Source organism: Chelonoidis abingdonii, chromosome 13, assembly GCF_003597395.2.
Source record: "Chelonoidis abingdonii isolate Lonesome George chromosome 13, CheloAbing_2.0, whole genome shotgun sequence".
NCBI lineage: Eukaryota > Metazoa > Chordata > Testudines > Testudinidae > Chelonoidis > Chelonoidis abingdonii.
Window position 1 is genome coordinate 3,316,144 of NC_133781.1, and position 13,390 is coordinate 3,329,533.

The 13,390-nt window shown below is 52.2% G+C and overlaps 2 protein-coding genes across 7 annotated transcripts in view; one reads left to right on the forward strand and one right to left on the reverse strand.

Annotated features, from left to right (window-relative positions):
* Positions 1–1,967: 1,967 nt before the first annotated feature.
* Positions 1,968–10,124, reverse strand: LOC116824947 (uncharacterized). Of its 2 annotated transcripts, none has more exons than XM_032780591.2 (3): positions 9,853–10,124; positions 8,754–8,875; positions 1,968–8,114 (listed from the first exon to the last, which is right to left on the reverse strand). In XM_032780591.2, the coding sequence occupies exons 2-3, from the start codon at positions 8,857–8,859 to the stop codon at positions 6,628–6,630; spliced, it is 1,593 nt and encodes a 530-aa protein (XP_032636482.1). In that variant the 5' UTR covers positions 8,860–8,875; positions 9,853–10,124; the 3' UTR covers positions 1,968–6,627. The 2 variants fall into 2 exon arrangements, with proteins under 2 accessions (XP_032636482.1, XP_032636481.1); XM_032780590.2 differs by having other exon boundaries at positions 1,968–8,150; positions 9,853–10,115.
* A 75-nt stretch (positions 10,125–10,199) lies between these two features.
* LOC116824976 (uncharacterized) overlaps positions 10,200–13,390 on the forward strand; it is a 42,398-nt gene continuing 39,207 nt past the window's right edge. For 3 of the 5 annotated variants that reach the window (XM_075071956.1, XM_075071958.1, XM_075071960.1), the window contains exons 1-2: positions 10,272–10,520; positions 11,911–12,023. In XM_075071956.1, coding sequence (XP_074928057.1) covers positions 11,990–12,023 — 34 coding nt within the window. In that variant the 5' untranslated portion in view covers positions 10,272–10,520; positions 11,911–11,989. Of the gene's footprint in view, positions 10,521–11,910; positions 12,024–13,390 lie in introns of all 5 variants that reach the window. The other 2 variants (XM_075071957.1, XM_075071959.1) reach the window with 2 other exon arrangements.

Here is a 13,390-nt window from a genome sequence, read left to right on the forward strand (position 1 = left end):
TCCCTGAGAAGCAGAGTCTTTGAAAATTACTTTATCATGAGCTCCCAGTGTGATGTTATAGCTATAAGGGCTAGTGCAATCCTTGAATGTATGAACAGGAATAGCAAGTAGGTATAGGGATGTGATATTATCTGACATGCAGCATTAGCAAGATCACTGCTGGGCTGCTGTGTCCAGTTCTGGTGTCCACAGTTTTAAAGGGATGTTGAATGGTCGCGGAGGATGTAGAGAAAAGCTACAAGAATGATTCAAGACCTGGAAAACAGGCCTTAAAATGGGATGCCAAGGAGCAGCATCTGTTTAGCTTATTAAGGGGAGGGTTAAAAGATACAGTGATCATGGTCTACGCTGTCTCAAGGCAAATTGAAATCCAACGGCTGAAAGTTGAAGTTGGCAAAGTTCAAACCAAAAATGAGGTGCACATTTTTAACTCTAATAGCAATTACCCATTGGAACAGCTTCTTGAAGGATGCAGTGGATCCTCTATCACTCAGACTAGGTGCTTTTGTAACTATCCCCCTAAAGACAGTTGATTTGCAGAGAGCAGATGATAGCAGTTTAGGAACACCAGTCTCATTGAAAGTCAATGGGATCTGTGTGCCTAAATCTTTCTGATACCTCAACCCTGCAACTGGTGGTGTAATTACAGCCTGGTAAACAGACTTGGTGCTAGCTTTAATTTAGCTAGAGAGGATAACAGCTGTGAAGGCATGGCAACCTGGACCCTGGGGCAGGCTAGCCACTTCGTAGTGGGCTTGTACTGGGGCTGCTGTGTCTTCACTGCGACTGTTAGCCATGCGTGGGCCTTCCCAAGCTGCAATCACACCTTAATTTGCAGTGCCGACCTGCCTTGAACCATCTGTTCTAACTCTTCTGCAAGTTATGGACTGGATGCAGGAATCCCCAGGTATGATGTAGGAGGTGAAACTACATGATCAGAATAACCCCCTTCTGGCCTTAAAATCTATGGCTATATAAATCAGATCCTCTTTTTGACCCTGATTCAGCAAGGTATTTAGCACACCCCTAACTTAATGTGTGGGAACAGCTTCATTGAAGTCAATTGGCTTCCTCATGTGTTGAATGAGGGACTTTCCTTGAGGTAAGCTGACCTCTAGTGTTCAAAGCGAGTGAATTGCTCAATCTTGTGAATATTGGGAGCAATTCAGACATGGACATCGCTGTGTCTAAACCATGCATGCTGACTGCTAACGTCACCACCACCTAAACATCACCCCCTTTGCTGAAACAAATCTCATGGGATTTTTATTAAGTGACTAATGTTTAGACATGAGCTGCCTTTACACTGAAATAAGAGCATCCACACTGGGGGTTGCATTGGTTTAACTAAACCAGTTTATATGCACTCCTTTAATTAAACTGGTTTAGACCAGCTCTTAGTGTAAATAAGACTCAGGCCCAAAGGAGTCCTCTTTGAAAGCTACTGTCTGTATGTATGAAGTCACTGAGGACTAGTCTACACCAGAAAGTTGCACCAGTATAACAAGGTGTGAATTGAAACTGGTTTTGATAAATGAGCACAAACCTTGGCACGGGAGCTCTTATTTTGAAATACGACTGCCTTATTCTGCTAACCATCCAACCACAGTGGGGAAATCAGGCCCCTTTGTATCAGATCCTCAACTGGTATAAACTGGCACAGTTCCGTTAAGTAGCTATGCCCATTACACCCACTGGCCCTTGCTATAAATATGTACTTCCTGAGTAGCTCAGAGACATTAAGTTCTCCACACAGCACCCCTGAGAGTCAGGGAAGTATTATTCCCATTGTGGGGAACTGAGGACCCAAGGAGTCTGTAGCAGGGCCAGGATTTAAACCCAGATCTCCTTAGTTCTAGGCCAGCCATTTAACCACAGTGCTGCTAGTCTACCCTGCAAGGCACTGTTAGGAAAGTGGGGCTAATCCCTTCTTTAGCAGAGAAATAACTGAACACAGACCCAGGATATTTCCCCCCCCAGTCTATTTTATTCACAATACACACACAGTCTCAGCTCCCCTTGACCAGAGATGTACCGGACAGCAAGGATGGCAGTGGAGCTTATGTCAAGTGAACATCATTCTCAGAACTCTAGCTAACAGGCTCAGGGTTCAAGCCCCCATGCTAAACTACTTCTCTGCCTGGGCTCCTTGCTCTGGAGCTAGGATTCTATGGCTGAAAGGAGACCTGCAGTGGATTGGAAAACAAAACCAGACCTGTACCTTTGGTTCCTGGCGACGTAGAGCAAAGGCTGGAAAGATTGCATTTTTTGTAACTACACCTCTACCCCGATATAACGCTGTCCTCGGGAGCCAAAAATCTAACTGTGTTATAGGTGAAACCGCATTATATCGAACTTGCTTTGATCCACTGGAGTGCGCAACTCCCCCCTCCCCCCCCGCAGAGCACTGCTTTACCGCATTATATCCGACTTTGTGTTATATGAGGTTGCATTATATCGAGGTAGAAGTATACATCTTTCTTTTTGGCTGCTTGTTTTTTACCTTTGAAATGTCAGGCATGTCCAGCCACATCTCCCCTGGCTAGGCTAGATGTCCTGTTGGGGCCTTAGCGATATCAACAGCAAGTCTTTGTTGCAACATCTCTGAGCTGAGACGCCTAAAGCTGGGCTCCGGAATTCACATTTAAGCACCTAAAAATTACATATTAAATAATATAATTATTTAGGTGCCTAAATATATGCAGAGGAACCCACTGTTAGACAGCCCCCTTTGAAAAGCTTGCCCATGATCGTTAACATCAATACAGGTGTTGTATGGATACTGGAGTGAAACAGGTATGAATGCAAAAAGAAAGAGTTTTACAATAGGCTAATCAAAAATCCCTTCTCCTTCCAATTGCTCAATTTCCATTTTCTCGGGATGTCCTCTCTTCACTGGTTCCCCAGGCACTGTACAGTCTTCCAGGGTAAACTAGACCAGAACTTCTAACATAAAAAACAAGCATAAAAGAAAGCAAAATCCCTTTGCAGGTCACTTTTAACTCCAGTCAAAAGCCCTCTTCTGCTTGGGCCACCGCTCAGTAGCATGTGTCGCTTCAACCTAGCCAGGTGACCAAGCGTCCAGCCAAAGCTAATGCCCAGTTAGGATCACCCAATCTGGGGCTTCCCAACCGGCCCCGTGTGAAAGGGCTGCTGCCTCCATGAAGGACATAGGCTTTGTTGTCCAACATTTCCCACTATTGTGAGAGCCAGTTCAGCTCCACCTGTGGTAACAATGGGGTGAGTACTACTTTAGGAAGGGCTCCACGAACAGACCAGCATTTGAAGCACTGTGTTGACATGCACAGAACTGGCTTACACAGAACAGTGCTTAACATGCTGGTAGCCACAAGCACTCTGTCTACATTAGGGCTCCCACTTCTCACACCAACAGAAAAGCAGAACCAGTGGTAGCAGCAGTGGGACATTTTCAGGCCTTGTCTACACAGTTTTTGGACCAGATTAGCTATATCGGATAGGGGTTTGATTTTCCATCAGAATAGTACAGTGGGAACAACCCCTAGTGCGGAGGCAGTTATATCGGCATAAAGATGTCTTATGATAGTAGAGTTTATTCCCCCTCCTTTATGGGAACAATTATACTGAGAGAAGGCACCTTTGTACCAATATAACTCATATGATCTTCGCCAACTGCTCCATCTCAAGTGTAGAGACAAGATCAGCAATGAGGATATTTGTAGCCAAACCCAGCAACTGCTTCCATCAGTCCTGGTTCAGTTTTGGTGGCTTTCTTGGTACTGATGTATTATTAGGATGAAAGACTAATGAATACTCCTGGGGGAATTCTGCACCACTGCATATACACAGAATTTGTCCCCCACAAATTTCTTTGCTTCCCTGCAGAAAAATGATTTTCTGATGGGGAAGCAAAGGGAAGCCACAAGAAAGGTCATGAACCCTCCCAGCAGTATGTTCTGGGCAGCTGGCAGAGCGGTAAATCACTGTGGGGCAGAACTGAGGAAGACCCAGCTGGTGACTCCTACCTTGTGCCTGGTTCAGCTGCTAGTCTGGGCTAGGGAGCACGGGACTTCCCCTTCCCCTGCACAGCATACGGGCCAGCTCAGACTCACCTCCAGATTTCTCCTCCAGCTGCAAGAAGCTCTGCAAGCTCCCCTCTGCCCCCCACTTCCTACACTCATTGCTCCTCAGCTGCAGGGGGAGGGAATCATTGAACAGGGAGCTGCTCCCCACATTCACCAAACCCCTATGCATCCAGACCCACTCATATCCAGATCTTCCCAAGACCCACCCTCCCCGGTACACCTGGTAAAAGAGGGGCAGGGCCATGGGGTGTTTCTGGGGCAGGCCCTGTCCTTGTGCTGTGTCAGAGTTGGGTACAGCCTGACCGCTGAGTCTGTGTCTCAGGAGGGAGCTGTACAGTGATTTCCCACCTCTGTGCAGCCAGTGGCCGGTGCTCCACAATGCCATGCTGGAGCCTCCACATTTATTTGACAAATAAAATTTGCAGAATTTTAAAATATTGTGTGCAGAGTTTTAATTTTTCTTTGGCACAGAATGCCCTCAGGAGTAATAATGAATTACAGAGTTCAGTTACCAAGGAACACTGCTACACAGCCAATGATCGCATGGTCATCAAAGACTTTGATAAGCTCACCAGTGTACAGACCATCCAGAGGATCTAGCTACAAATCAATTTGGGTAGCGCTCAATCTGCAGGGAGGTTACACCCCTTTGGGATTTGCTGTGATGATGATGTTAACTGTACCCATCGAGTTATAAAGCAAGTCAACTTTGATGTGCAGACAACGCCCAAGCCTACTGTAGAGAAAGAGTTAACTTATCACCTGGGATAAATGGGAAGAAGTCTCTGGATGCCAACTGACACCAACAAAGAATCTGACCTCTAACAACAGATTTTCTGGTATGTAAATACCTCCAAGATCCTTCCAACAAGCGTAGCTGATGAAGGTCACGACTTTCTGAGCCTCAGTTTGGATAGCTTATTTCAGGAGTGATTAGCTTCCTTCCTTTACAGAAACTCAACCCCTCTATATCTCTAGACCAGATGACAGCGGGTTCTTGTCCCTCATGCTTTGAATTAGGATCGGGACTTGGGGGGGCTTGTGTCTAAAGGAGATTTTCACACATGCAGGAAGTCACTTGGAAGTCAACAGCTCCAGACTGCTTCATGGAGCTGGCAGAGGGCTTTGCTGAGCTGTTTGCCCCAGTCATCTCTTGTAGCTGTGAACTCTGCAAGTTAATCACATACTACTCTAAGGTTTTCTGTCTCATTCCTGCTGGAGTCAGGCGCGTTACACAACCAAGCTCTCTCCCCCTCCCAGGCTCTCCATGCTGAGTCCCCTGCATTTCCCCTCCTGGATGAGATGGCTTGCGGGGGGTTCCATGTGGCAGAGTTTCTTCTCCTCTGGGTCCTGTTGATCAAGAGGCAGGGGATAGGGCATGGAAACCCAGAAAAGGAGTGGCAGTAAACTTGGTCCCGTCCTCCTCAGCTTGGAGACCCCTAGCAGTGCCATGGTCTGCCCCACCAGCCCAGTCCACAGACATGCCAGTCCTCCATCAGCCACAGCCCTCTCTTGCGCCCACCACACAGCCACCCTGATCCCCAAACACTTCATTTCCCCTCCCCCTCTGGCTCCCATCTTTCTTGTCATCTCCTGCCCCACCTACTTGATCCCCAGATACTGCCTCCTGACCCATCTCTGATCACTCATTCGCCCCAGCCTGCAGGTGCTCAGTGCCTGAGTCGCCTCACACTCCTGTAACTGCACTGACCCCAGTGGGGTTACTCCTGGTTTACACTGGGCTGAGCGAGGGGAATCAGCCCCAGTGACCCCAGTGGGGCTACTCCTGATTTATACTGGCATGAGTGAGAGGGGAATCAGCCCCAGTGACTCCGGTGGGGCTATTCCTGATTTATACTGGCGTGAGTGAGAAGGGGAATCAGCCCCAGTGACTCCGGTGGGGCTACTCCTGATTTACACTGGGGTGAGCAAGCGGGGAATTGGTCTCAGGGACTCCAGTGGGTCTACACCTGATTTACACAAGGGTGAGGGGAGGAGAATCAGTCCCAGTGACTCCGATGCGGTTACTCCAGATTTACACTGGGGTGAGTGAGAGGGGAATCAGCCCCAATGACTCTAGTGGGCTTACTCCTGATTTACACCACAGTGAGCGAGAGGGTAATACACCCTCAATCCCACACCATTTCCCTCTCTTATTTCCACCCCACCCAGCCCCCTAGCACTGCCACCACTCTGCTCTACCTCCTACCTACCCTACCTACCTAATCTACCTTATCTACCTATATCCTCAGGGCCTGATCCAGACCCCATTGATGTGGAGCCCTTCAAGGGGCTCCAGATTGGGACCTTACACTGAGCCCTTTCCTGTGGCCCCAAGGTGCCCACAACAGGGCTGCCTGCTGCTCTCCTAGAGGTCTCAGCTACCCCTGAGGGTCAGCGATCCCCATAGCCAGGTCCCTGTGAGGAAAGCCCCACTAATGCTCTGGCTGGTAGTGCACGGAGTTCACTCCCGTGCCCAGAGAGGGGCGGCCAGGTCCCAGTGAGCTAAACCTCCAGCATGGGGGATTCCTCTCCCAAGCAAAGGGGGAAGAGGAGCTGATCTCTAGTAGGACGCAATCTCCTCCAGTGGCTTCTCCTCAGCATGACTCCTCAGGTGGCGGTACAGGTGGGAGCTGACGCTGAAGCGCCGGCCACACTGGGGGCAAGGGAAGGGCCGTTCTCCGGTGTGGGTGCGCCGGTGCTTGGCCAGAGCGGAGCCATCGGCGAAGGCCTTGCCACAGTCGGGACAGGCGTGGCAGGGGGCTTCACCAGCGTGGGCCCGCCGGTGCTTGTGGAAGTGCAGGGTGCTGTTGAAGCTCTTGCCGCAGTCAGCGCAGACATGGGGCTGACCGCCAGCATGGGTGCGCTGGTGCCGGTAGAGGTGGGAGGTGCGGCCGAAGCGCTTGCCGCAGTCACTGCACTGGTAGGGGCGCTCCCCGGTGTGGATACGCTGGTGCCGCTCCCAGTGGGAGCTCCAGGAGAAGCTCTTGCCACAGTCGCTGCAGCGATAGGGCTTCTCGCTACCGGTGCTGCCAGCGGCAGTGCTGTGCAGGCTGCGCCGGTGCCGGGCGTACTGCGCCCTTGCCCCGAAGCTCTTGCCGCACTCTTCACAGTGGAAGGGCCCGTCCCCCAGATGCAGGCGCTGGTGCTTGACCAGGGCCAGCCCATCACCAAAGCCCTTGCCGCACAGGGTGCATTTGTAGGGACGCAGACCAGTGTGGGTGCGCTGATGCCGGTCGAAGTGCAGGGTGCTGTTGAAGCTGCGCCCGCAGTAGGTGCAGATGTAGGAGCGGCCCCCGGCGTGGGTGCGCTGGTGCCGGTAGAGGTGGGAGCTGCGGCTGAAGCACTTCCCGCACTCGGGGCACTGGTAGGGCTTCTCACCGGTATGGATGCGCTGGTGCCGGTCAAAGTGGGAGCTCCAGGAGAAGCTCTTCCCGCAGTGGGAGCACTGGAAGGGCAGGCGCCCCGTGTGCAGCCGCTGGTGGGTCACCAGTTCCGTGTTGCGCCGGAAACTCTTGCCACACTCCTCGCACTTATAGGGCAGCCCCCGGGGCCGAGGGGTAGCGGGGGCAGGGGCACTGGCTGGCACCGGTGGTGGGGAGCTCTCAGGGCGTGGGCAGACCCGTTCGGCGGCATGGGCCCGCTGGTGGCGGTAGAGATTGGAGCTGACGTTGAAGCTCTTCCCGCAGTGCAGGCAACGGAAGGGCTTCTCGCCAGTGTGGGTGCGCCGGTGCTTGTTGAAGTGTGAGCTGCAGCTGAAGGTCTTGCCGCACTCACCACACTCGTAGCTCTTCTGCAGCACGATGATGCTCTTGAAGTTCTGGAAGCTGGCACCAGCTGACTTGCCCCGCCGCTGCATCAGTTTTCCGGGAGAGTCGATCTGCTGCACCACCGTCCAGCGCAGGCTCTCACAGGCTGGGCCCTGCTCCTCCAGGCTCCTGGCCCCAGCCCCCTCCGGCCTGCCCAGCAACGCTGGATCCAGTTCCACGATCTCAGGCCCTTCCTCTCCAGGATTCTCCTCCTCGGTCTCACTCGCTGCCCTGTCCCCAGCTGGGGTAAGGAAAGAATATGCACAGGAGTGAGGCCCTGCACCAGGGAGCGGAGGAACAAACCCAAATAACTGCTGAGGAACACTGAAAGACCAGAAGCCAAATCCACCCTCCCCCCACCTCAAACCCTTCCCTAGAGCAGAGAGAGGAGTGGACAACCCCCCCATCTCCACTTCCCATCTGCAGCTTCAGGGAGAAGGGAGATACTGCCAGGTGTCAGGCTGGGCAGATGGGAAGCCCAGAGGATACACCTGCTGGAGACATGATCCTAGGGGAGCTGAAGGGGAATCCCACATTGATTTAAGTCTTTCCTCACCTCTCGGGCTCTTCTTTTCATTGAGCCCTGGGACACATGGTTCTTCCTCTAGTTCCCTTAGAGAGACCTCAGTCAATAGCGGGACTGGATAGGCATTTGCCCTGTCTTCTCATCCTCACTCTTGCCTAGATGTCCCACAAACTCTGCTTCTCTTGTGGAAGCCTGTCCCTTTCCTCTGTCCTCAGGAGTCCATCCCTTTCACCGCACAACCATCCTTCTTCCCATTGTTCTGTGCTGAGTTCTGTGGAAGGGTCCACAGCAGAAACTTGCTCAGAAGCTGACCTGACAGCTGCAAATACCCCACAGCCTCCACGGGATACTTACTCAGAGTCACCAGAGGATCATCGTTCTCCTGTATGCCACCCCTGCACAAAGGTTTCTGATCAGGATCCACAGCAGCCCACTGATCCATGGTAAGATAAACAGACATCAAAGGCCACCAGCCCCTGAAACAAGACGCATCCCCCCTCTCAGTTCCACAATCCCATAAGGGCCTGGGATTGCTGCCTCCTGCACCAGTCTGAGGTATGCATTGACCTTCAGTGGGGCAGAGCCCATGGCCTTTCACCATGACCCAACCCCATTGAAACAGATGGCCATCCACAAAAGCATTCGCAGATGCTGCTTGATGGAATCTGTGAACATTTAAAGGTTTATAAAAAGGTTTAAACATTTTTGCAAAGTTTCATATAGTGAGAGTTTGGGTATCTATAAAACATTGGGGACCAGATCCCCATCTGGTGTAAATCAACTGTGGCTGCACTGAAGCCAAGGGAGGCAGATTGATTTACACCTGCTGAGGATGTGACGGGGAGGGACAAGGCAGGTGGGGAAGCTCATGCATGCATTTTAATGGCAGCTGGCTGGAAGAGGGGAGATGATTTGCTAAAACAAGTACCTGAAATCTTTACAGGTGCAGGCAGCAGGAGATGCAAGTAGGGCAGGTGCAGGGATTGGGGCATATGTGGCTTTAGATTCCGAAGGGGAAGAAGACACAGAGGTGCCCAACTCTCCTTGAAAGGCAATGGGAGTCGGGCGCCGATCTCCCTAAAGTCTTCAGAAATCCCACCCTTTCTACCGAGCGAGGCTATTCCTAACAGGGCGGCTGAAGAAGAAAAGATCAGCGCCGAAAGGAAACCTCCGAACAAAAGCCCTAGCATGCAGGAAGGCACTTTGCCACCAGTGACAACGTGACCTCGGGAATCATTCCCCGTGGGGCAAGTTTTTGCTAGTACCAGTGGGAGTTACCAAACTTTCGGTTAATAAACCAGTGGCTAACGGCTATTGTTCCGCTGGCTGGCTCGGCTCCTGCAGGGGCTCAGGGGAGCCAGAGCCTGGGGGTGTCAGGGAGGGGACTGGCAGAGAAGAGGGGTCGCGTTTGTTTCCTGCCCAGCCCTTTCCCCCCGGGGTCTCTCTCAGTTACCTGCAGGCTGCGGCGGGAGCTGATGTCGGCAGAGCCCGGGGCAGCGCTAGGACGCCAGGGCGAACAATTGCAACAATGAGAAAGTCCCTGGCTGGCAAGATCCCACCTCCCCAGCACAGCGCAGCTTCCCGGCTCACAATGGAGGCAGCTGGATTTCTTTGCAGCTGTAATGAAAGAGAGGCAGCCCCACCATGGGCTAGCGGGATCCCTCTGTTCTGTATTATCCCCCCTTCCTGTCTCTCCTCCTCCCAGCCAGCACCTAGATACAGCCACTCTCAGCTGCTCCATCCCCTTCCTGTGTCCTTCCCTATACCCAACCCGGGCTGCAACAAACCCGGGCGCTGTAGGACTTCTTCTCACGGCGCTGAGCTGCCCGGGGAAGCCCCGGCCCCTGCCGTCCGACATCAGCTCCCTGAACCGGAAGCTCCAGGTAATTGAGAGCGAGCGAACTCGGGGAAAGTGCTGGGGATGGGCAGGAAAGTGACTCGGACAAGGGCTGCTTTCCACCGCCCCGGAGTCCCAGCACCGCTGCTGCTGCCCGCCCGAACACACCCCGGCTCTGCCTGCCCTTAGCGCCTGCCCCAGCCCACCCTGCTCCGGGCAGAGCCAGCGCGCCCCCGACCAATACAACAATAAGCCAGTGCCCCCCGCCGGAGGACGGAAGAAGGGTAAGGAGACGGGAAGGGGCAGCAGGAGCAATCCGTGGGGAGGGAGGTGCCCAGCCCCATTCCCTGTAGCACCCCGGGGCACATTGACTTTCCTGGGGAGAAGGGGAGGGGCAGGGAGAGGAAAAGCCAGTTCCTGCCTTTGCCCGGTCCCCGCGCTGCTGGGGGGATGCGCTGCCGTGGGGGTGTCCCTAGGGGCGGGGGTTCTCAACCTTTCTCTCTCTGATGGCTCTCCAGCATGCTATAAAAACTCAGTTGTGCCACAACAACTGTTTTCTGCATATGAAAGCCAGGGCCAGCATTAGGGGGGTAGCAAGGGCCAGCATTAGGGGGTAGCAGATGGGCTATTGCCCGGGGGCCCTCCGAAGCTAAGTTGCTCAGGCTTTGATTCAGGTGGCGGAGGTTGGAACCCCAGGCTTTAGCCCCATGCGTTGGGGCTTTGGCTTTCTGTCCTGGGCCCCAGCAAGTCTAACACTGGCCCTGGTTGGCAGCCCCCCTGAAGCCTGCTTGTGGCCCCCCAGCGGGCCCCAGACCCCTGGCTGAGAACCACTGCCTAGGGTTGCCAACCCTCCAGGAGTTAAAGATTCATCATTAATTAAAGATTCTATCATGTGAGGAAACCTCCAGGAGTACCTCCAATGAAAATTGGCAGCCCTAGGAATTGCCCAAAATGGCACCTTTGATTCTGCACTTTTCTAGCATTTGTTTCAGACACTCTGTTACTTGAGGGGAGGGGTATGTGTTAATATAGGGAGTTAATATAGGGTGGATCTGCTCTGCAATAAAAGGACTGAGCGTGGTTCCAGAGTTGCAGAGTGTCTGTCTGCAGGGAAAGGGTGGGGGGAACCAGGGGTGTGAAATTGACTAAAGCCCTTTCTGAAACCTCCCCAGTCGCCCTTGTCCCCATGAGAGGCTGCAGAATTACATCCACTTTTTGTTCCAGCTCCTCCCTGGCAGGCTGGGCTCACTTAGAGCATCATCGCTAGGAAGTTTCAGCCCCAAACTTCTCAGCCCTGCCATAGCCCAAACATGGTTCCTAGTGCTACCAAGAGAAAGGAGACAAGAGAAATGGGAGTGCAGAGAGCTCATGATGTACCTGGCTGTGCTCCGTTAGAATATAGAGCCTGCCCCGATCCTGTATCCCTGCTGTCAGTGGTTTACTATGTTGATAGGGCCAGAGCAGCCGTTCGGGGGAGATGACAGTCTGGTGCTCACCAGGTTGGCTTGGTGGGGAGGCTAGAAAGAATCATATGGGAATGTATGACCGTCACTTTAAAGGAGGGACATGTAGAGAGAGAGAGAGCAGAGGGACTGATTTAGGGTTCCTGTGGCTGAGCTGGTGGGATTGAGGCTGGGACAGCAGGTTCTGAGTGAGGGTCTCTGGATGTTTCAGGGACTGGTTACCGTCGAGGAGGCGGCTGTGTATTCCACTGAGGGGCAGTGAGTGAGTGAATCTGGATCCCACGGACGAGATGCAGGAGAACTATGAGAATGTGATCTCACTGGGTAAGGATCCCTGCACCCTCTGGTGTTAGAAGCTGGGGTGGGGTGGGGAGGAGGAGGAGGTGTGTCTCTAAGCTGCCTGAGTCAGATTCTCCCCTCCTCTGTAGCCTTCAGGGGGATCAGTCCCATAGTCCCCAGAACCCATTTGAGAGAGTCTGTCCCCTCCACACTTCCCAGATTCAGGAACATAATACTGGTGGTGCTAATATATGGATTGATCCCTGGGTGAGGTTCTCTGGTCCGTGTTAGGCAGGAGGTCAGACTAAATGGTCATAATGGCCCTTTCTGGTCTTTAAATCTGTGAATCTCCTCCTCTCCAGGGTTTTCTATATTGCGGGACAAGCATAGCTACTTGTCTAGACACACACACACACAGTGTTGCTGTGCCTCCCCTTCCCAGGACTGGTTCCACTCATGGGGGCAGGTTTAGACACAGCTAAGGGGTTAAACATCTAGTGCTGTGACTGCATCGTCATATCCCCTGGTCTACGGGGATGCTGGAGGAATGACCCCTCCCCCAGCAAAATCTGTCCCTCCCACTCCGTGTGCAGATTCCTATCTGTTTTGATGCCAGGTCCCCCCAGCCCAGAGTTAAAAATGGTGGAATGGTCATTGTAACAAATTACTATATCTTCAGCATGATTGGGATGCTTGGTACTTTATAGAAATAGAAGAAGGGATGGTCTTTTGTCCTAGAAGTTTACAATATGCAACCCAGAGAGGGGAGTAACAACAGACAAAGGGCGGAGGAGAGCTACACTAAATAAAGATTCGGAGATCTATTTAGCTTTCATTGCCTTTGCATCATTTTAGTGCCAGATTAATTTGTCCTTCCCTTTGGTTTCTTATCCTGGGAGGATTATACAGAGTTTTGCTTTAGTATGTTAGAGATTCCCTAGGTTACTAGTTTAGCCCTCCTCACCCCCTAAACAACACCACCACCACTGTTAGGAGGAAACGGTTAAGGTTGAAGGTGTATCTCAGATGAGAGGCCCTGATTCCCAGAAAATGGATTGTAATTAATTTCCACAGGCTAATTCTTCTACCTCCAGAAGGAGCTCAGAAGAGTGAGGATCAGATCCTATTTAAATTGGAAACTCATCGGGGCATGGGCTATATCTTATTCTGTATCTGTACAGTGCCCAGCACAGTGGTGACCCTGATCTCATTTGGGATCCCTAGATGCTACTGCAATACAATTAATAATGATTAATGAAGTTAGCAAGATAATCCTGACAGTTGCTGTAAATCAGCAGGTGTCATAGCTTCCTACTCAGATTTGAACCTTAGCGTTCATAAACTGAGAAGCTAGCATGAACCCTCTAAGCTTAATTACCAGCTTAGATCTGATATCGCTGCCACCAGCCAGG

Coding starts and splice junctions, on each gene's coding strand:
- LOC116824947 (XM_032780590.2), bottom strand. CDS start 8,859: ATGTCTGTTTATCTTACCATGGATCAGTGGGCTGCTGTGGATCCTGAT. Junction 8,151..8,753: donor TGATCCTCTGGTGACTCTGA/GTAAGTATCCCG, acceptor TCCCTGGTGCAG/GGCCTCACTCCTGTGCATAT.